This window comes from Topomyia yanbarensis, chromosome 3 (genome assembly GCF_030247195.1).
Source record: "Topomyia yanbarensis strain Yona2022 chromosome 3, ASM3024719v1, whole genome shotgun sequence".
Classification (NCBI taxonomy): Eukaryota; Metazoa; Arthropoda; class Insecta; order Diptera; family Culicidae; genus Topomyia; species Topomyia yanbarensis.
The window spans coordinates 208791318-208798496 of NC_080672.1; the positions used below are offsets into that span (position 1 = coordinate 208791318).

Consider the following 7179-nt stretch of genomic DNA (forward strand, 5'->3'; position numbering starts at 1 on the left):
TAGCACTTGATCCATGATTTGCTGAAATATTGCTGCTGATGAAGAAGCCCCTTGAGGAAGCCTATTATAGGTGTACAGACCCTTTATGGTATTTATTACCATAAAGCGCCTCGATCGTTTTGAAAGTGAGACCTGTGTGTACGCACCTTCTAGATCTAGGGCGCAAAACACCTTGCAACCCGCCAATGAAGCAAATAGGTCTTCCGCGACGGGTAAAGGGTACGAGTTTGGTATTATTAATCTGTTAATAGACACCTTGCAGTCTATTACCAGCCTTATGTCCTTATTCTTTTTTATCACTACCACCACTGGTGAAGCCCACTCGCTTGTTTTCACCGGTGTTATTACATTTTCTTGTTCTAACTTACACAGGTGATCAATGACCTTCTCCCTCAGTTGATAGGGTACATTATAAGCCTTTTTAAACACCGGAGTATTATCCTTCAGCACAAGGTCTCCTTCATACCCGGTAATTGGCTCTGCAAAATTTTTGGAAAATACTTGGCTATATTTATCTTTAATCTCTTTTAAGATGTCTTCTGACGAACTCAATGGCAGCGATGCCGTTACCATTTCTTTTGATTGTCGGCCTATATTGTTCACCGTCAGGTAACGATGGAAGCTTCTGCGCCAATCCTGAAAGAAAATGTCGAGCCAGTCTCTTCCCAAAAGAGGAGTGAAATTATTCTCACTGTCCAGTACCACCAAACTTACCCTTCGGGAAAACCCGCTTAAGTTAACATTCACCATAATTTTACCCAAAACTTTGAGTCTTGCTCCATTTATCACCGCTAATTGCTTAGTACATTTCAATAACGTCACATCATGCAATAAATTAAAATACAACTTTTTACCAATTACCGTCACCGCAGATCCACTATCCACTTCCATCCTTAGTAATTTATTTTCTACAATTGCCTTGATGAAACAAGGCTCGTCAATTTGATTCAATCTTTTAATCATCATGCAAGAATATTCACCTGACTCGTCATTCGAATCCTCAAGATCTATGCTCAGTTTGTTGAAATATTCGTCAATTTTCTTTGATGAAGCGTGGCTCTGGTCTTCGATAAACTTCACATTCCCTCTCTTTTCGCGTAGTTTGAAACAGAAACGTTTAATGTGGCCTTTCATCCCGCAGAAGTTGCTAGTTAAATCAGTATGCCGACGATCAGTTGGCCTCCTTCCCCCACTACGGCTCCGTTCATATCCGTACCGATAGCTGCGACTTGTACTCGCGCTACGCGTTTGATTATCGTTCCTGCCAAATTTAACAAAACCATCACGCCTCCCCAATCGTTCCCTAACCGATGCCACTTGAGCATTATTTTTATTGTTTATCAATCTGGCTCTTGTATCAGCTAATTCACGATTAACTATCATCTTTTCTGTTTTTGCTAGTGTTAAGTCATCCTCATCTAAAAGTCTCTGTTGAATATTTTTATCATACACGCCCATTACCAGTTTGTCGCGAATCGCTCTGTCCTTAAAATTTCCGAATCCACAAAATTCAGCCTGGAGCTTTACTTCCAGAATGAAATTTTCTGCAGATTCGTTAGGACCCTGCACGCGCTCGAAAAATTTAAAAGTTTGCATCATTTCGTTATCGACCTTATCGTATCTCGATTTCAATTTACTGATGATTTCAGAATAAGTTAGCGAACCTAAATTGCTACCCGGATACAAGAGCTTTAATTCTTCATACACGTGCTGACCACTCAGTGTTATAAATAATGCTTTTTGGTCTTGGACAGGGATTTTATTGAATTGAAAAAAAATACTCTAGTCTTTCTACATAATTTGTGAAAGATGATCCTTTTTCGTAGGGATCAATACTTCCCACAATAGCACTCATTTCGCTCAACCAAGAAAATTAAAAAATCAAATGGAATCTAGATGCAATTAGCTATCACACCAATACCAAAACAAAACACTCACCAGTTACTTTCTCTATTCACGTGACGAATAAAAGGTTGCTATCTCCTCCTCTGAGTTGCGACAAACTCCTCTTGCGTTCTCCGCGATGTCCGTGTGTCCAGCAGTTTCCCGATCTCTCTTTTCCAATGAATAATACTCTCGGCTTTGCTCAATCGATCACCATCCGCTAGTTGAACTCACCACATTGCTATGTGCTTGCTGCTACACCTTCGTCGATTTTGATCACGCTCTCGGTTTGCTCTCCGGCTTACAAAATTCACCACGACGCTATGTGCCCGTAACGGCTCCTTTGTTCTTATGCACACTTTTGTTACCAGCACCGGATGCAAAAACCGATTGACAAAAGAATTACAGTCACTTTTACTGCCGTTGACCACTTTTTAAACCTTTCACCGCTCGAATATAAACCTTCGTAGTTATCACCGGATTTAAAAAAAATATTTGTACCGGAATTGACACTAAGGAATTTCTCCTCGTCGCCACTGAAATATATCGAATAAAACACGTCTTTCAAGCTCAAAGCCACGAAATCGAATGAGATTTAAGGACGATTCAGACGATACATCAGCTTCCGTCAACGTCAACGGAACGTCACCGTTCCGTCAGGATAAGTTACATGCAGTTAAATGGAGGCATTCACACACAACATCAACGGCACGGAACGTTTTGACGTACGGCATGTGTGAACGGACGCAAGAGGAAAGTATTTAACTTATCCTGACGGAACGGTGACGTTCCGTTGACGTTGACGGAAGCTGATGTATCGTCTGAATCGCGCTTTATTCTCTTCTCATCAGCCGGTATATTCGGTCGGCTCTCTAACCTAAGTCACTACTACAGGTACAGCCTGATAAGGCCTCCTGGATGGGTACCCCACCATGTTCCAGTTATTGTACGGAGAAAGTTGATCCTTTGTTGGCACTTCTGTTTCAGATACCTAGTGTGATATCCCCAGGTACCTTTAGAGTCGAACCATACCCCGAGATATTTGAATGTTGAAGAATGAGCAATAGTTTGATCTATTATTTGAAGCTGCCTTTCTAGAAAATACGACTAGGTCAGTTTTCTCCGTGGAGAACTCGATACCCAGCTGGAGAGCCCAAGCAGACAAATTGTCCAAGGTATCTTGCAGTGGTCCTTGCAAGTCAACGGTTTTAGAACCTGTAATAGAGACCACACCGTCATCTGCAAGCTGCCTTAGCGTGTAGGAATTGACAAGACATTCGTCAATGTCATTCACGTAAAAATTGTAGAGGAGAGGGCTTAGACATGAGCCCTGGGGAAAGCCCATGTAGCTAAATCGTCGATAAAACGCCATGCGAGAAATGCATTTGTTTTTCAGACAACAGGTTTAGCAAAAAGTTATTTAAAATTGGTGAAAGACCATGCTGGTGCAACTTCTCGTAAAGAAGGTTGATAGAAACTGAATCAAAAGCCCCCGTAATATCCAAGAATACTGATGCCATCTGCTCTTTGTTAGCATATGCCATTTGAATTTCTGTTGAGAGCAACGCAAGGCAATCGTTCGTCCCTTTGCCTTTGCGGAAGCCAAATTGTGTATCTGACAGTAAGCCATTTGTTTCGACCCAATTATCAAGGCGAAACAAGATCATTTTCCGAATAACTTCCGGATACAGGATAGCATTGCAATCGGTTGATACGAGTTGTGGTCGGAGGCTGGTTTTCCTGGTTTTTGGATGGCGATGACCTTCACTTGTCTCCAATCGTGTGGGACAATGTTAGCCTCAGGAAACTTATTAAATAAGTTCAACAAGCGTCTCTTGGCAGAGTCTGGCAGATTCTTCAACAAGTTGAATTTGATTCTGTCTGGCCCTGGAGCTTTATTGTTACACGACAAGAGAGCAAGTGAGAACTCCACCATCGAAAACGGTGTTTCGTTCGCGGTATTGTAAGGCGACGCGGCGCGGTAGATTTTCTGTGCCGGGGCGGAATCCGGACAAACCTTCTTGGCGAAATCGAATATCCAACGGTTTGAATATTCCACGCTCTCGTTAGCACTGTTTCGATTTCGCATACGTCGGGCCGTGCCCCAAAGAGTGCTCATCGATGTTTCTCTTGTTAACCCGTCGACAAACCGGCGCCAGTAACTGCGTCGTTTCATTCGATTTCTAATATCGCGTACACTCGATAACTAGCAACTAACCCGTCGTTCCGGAAGGTTTTATACGCGGCAGCTTTCTCCGCGTACACGTCTGAGCACTCTTTGTCCCACCACGGGTTGGGAGAACGTTTTTGGGTGTTCACGTCGGGTACTCGTTTCCTTTGAGTTTGAATCGCGGTATCGAGAATCGAGTTGGACTTATATTCTTCCTCCGGGGGAAGTACCTGTGTTGAATCGATAGTTTTGGATATCTCAGCAGCGTAGCTCTTTCAATCAATGTTTCGTGTGAGGTCATAGGGAACATTGATTGGTGCCGATGGTCTTGAACCAGTGGTGATTGCAATTACAATTGGTAGGTGGTCACTACCGTGGGGATCAGATATTACCTTCTATTGAGTTCGCAGGGAAAGCGTTCGGAAATAATAAATAACGGACTGTTCTGTAGAGTCGCGAAACTTGAACTTACACTGCCAGCAGCTTTATTCGAACTCTGACTTTTCAGAGTATTTGGTTCTCTCTCATTCTCACTCTATATCTCTCGAATGGGTTTGGACGCTTAACGGGTCATAACAGTCCTCACCCCTTAAATTTGAAAATACAATTCGAAATATCTTAAACAATTCATTGAACTTAGTAAACTAATTTTGAAAGAAATTCACTTTTTATGCTTATTCTTCTTATTCTTGTACTTATTAGCTATTCGTTCTGAGCGCCTGATAGCCTGTTTTGAGCTGTTCAATATGAACGACGAATGCCACGAATCAGTGTCCGGGGCCTGTACTTCTGCCGATCTCTCCATCTCTCCACACCTTTGTGTTCTACATCGTTTCTTTTCAGGAAATCCTCGAAAAATTTTCTCTTCACCTTCCTCGCCATCATAATCGTCGCTGTCACTGTCCGGCCATGCTCGCTTTCGGCTTGTAGTCGGTTCGTACACTTTTTCGGGTTGTCGGACTATGACGGCTCCGCTCCTCATGAGCGATTTATCCGGCCTTATCTGCCTTCGGTGTGCTATCACCTTTATGTCGCCAAGGGCGATCTGAAAGATATTTTTGGAAATTTTCATTAGAAATTGCCCTTTGATCCATCGTGAAATATCATGAGGATTATGACTTTTGTACCAAAGTACGTCTCCAATCCTCAGACTGCTTAAGTTATCGGGATCATTTAGATCATTCTCAGATTTCTGAGAAGTATCATCAGGTGGAATCGTACGTTTGAGCGATTTTGTGTAGTGTCTCTTTGGGTTCACTAAGTCTATAATAGTCTTTGGTTTAAACGAAAATACTCTTTCTGATGGAAAGCGTCCATGATCTTTCAAACAAGAGTTACGATGCGTCAATAAAAACAAATTTACTTGATCTTCTAAATCTAATTTTTTTACGTCTGGGTCTAAAAAGAATTTTTTTAGCACATCCTTTACGGTTCTCACTGACCTTTCGGCTTGTCCATTGCTAGAGGGATTATAAGGTGGACTTTTCATGACCTTTATACCTTGCTTTTCTAGGAACTCCACGAAAACGAATGAATTGAATGGTGGGCCACCATCGGTAACAATTACATCGGGTAGACCAAACCTAGCGAAAAACTCTATGAACTTTTTCAAAACTTTCTTAGTATCGGTCCCTTGCTTCATCCAGATAACCTCTATCCATTTGGAAAAGCTATCTACTATTAGCAGAAAGGATTTCCAGTCAAAGAAAAAGAAATCAGCATGTATTCTGCTGAATGGTTTGATTGTAGGAATCCACGATGAAGTTACCTTAGGCTTTGGAACCACCGCCATTCTATTACAAGCATCACAGGAATTCGCAAAACGCTCGATATCCGCGTTAATGCCGTACCAGTAGACTGATCGACGAGCTATTTGCTTCATCTTCACCACCCCCGAGTGATTTGCGTGCAGCAATTTAAGCATCCCGTTTTGCATCGACTTAGGAATTATTACTCTATCCTGATAGAGTAAACAACCATCTACATATTCCAAGTCTTGTTGATTTGAGAAAACGTTAATAAATTGCCTATCCAACCTTTCGGGCCAGCCATTGTATAAGAATGAAATAACTTGCTGCAGGAAAGCATCCTTCGACGTTTCTTTAGCTACCATCTCACTGTCTACTGGAAATTCCTGGCTGAAGTTAATATTGTTTATTGTCCCATGATCAAGTGTCCTGGGAACGTCGTGACTCAAAGGGAATCGCGAACAAAAGTCAGCGTTCCCCATCTTAGTAGATGGTCGGTATTGTATATCAAAATCGTATACCGAAACCTCTAAGATAAATCTCTGCAACCGTGTAACAAAAATCGCATGCTTACCAGTTTTCCCAAAAATTCCCACCAAAGGCTTATGATCGGTGAATACTGTGGACGTCCATATAAATACTTGTGAAATTTTTTTATTGTGCAAACCAACGCCAAAGCCTCTAAATGTAAAATGGGATACGATTTCTGAGCTGAGTTGAGTGAAAATGAAGTAAACGAAATTGGCTTCTCGACTCCGTCAATTACATGAGCTATCACTCCGCCCAAACCATAGCTTGAGGCATCAGAAACCACCACAATAGGTTTCTGTGGGTCATAATATTCAAGCAAATCTGCCTTCATCAAGGCATTTTTACTCTTTTGAAAAGCCTCGTCACAATTGGAATCCCAAACAAATTTCACATTGTTCTTTAACAAGTTATACAGATTATACAGTTTGGAAGATAAACGAGGGATAAACTTGCTGTAGTAGTTTATTAAACCCAAGAAAGACTTCAGCTCAGAAACGTTTTTGGGAACCGGAGCATCGCGAACTGTTGCAATTTTGTCAGGACATGGAAGGAGGCCTTTTTCTGTAATAATATGACCTAAGTACGGTAAATTAGATACGAAAAACTTGCATTTACTCCAGTTGACTTTGATGTTGGCATTTGCTAATCGTTCTAAAACTTTGAATAATTTCTTTCGGCAGTCTTCAATATTTTTCCCAGCAATCAAAACATCATCGAGGTAAACGAAAATTCAATCATCCAAACCCGCTAAAACTTGCTCCATTACTTGCTGGAAGATCGCAGCACTAGAGGAAGCCCCTTGAGGAAGTCTATTGTAAGTAAATAGTCCTTTAACTGTGTTAATAA

At 41.6% G+C, this 7179-nt stretch overlaps 1 protein-coding gene across 1 annotated transcript; it reads right to left on the reverse strand.

The window, feature by feature from the left end:
* Positions 1-4715: 4715 nt before the first annotated feature.
* Positions 4716-6284, reverse strand: LOC131687605 (uncharacterized protein K02A2.6-like). Its single transcript, XM_058971691.1, has one exon. It carries the CDS (start codon positions 6282-6284, stop codon positions 4716-4718), a length of 1569 nt encoding a protein of 522 aa, XP_058827674.1.
* Between the last annotated feature and the right edge of the window lie 895 nt (positions 6285-7179).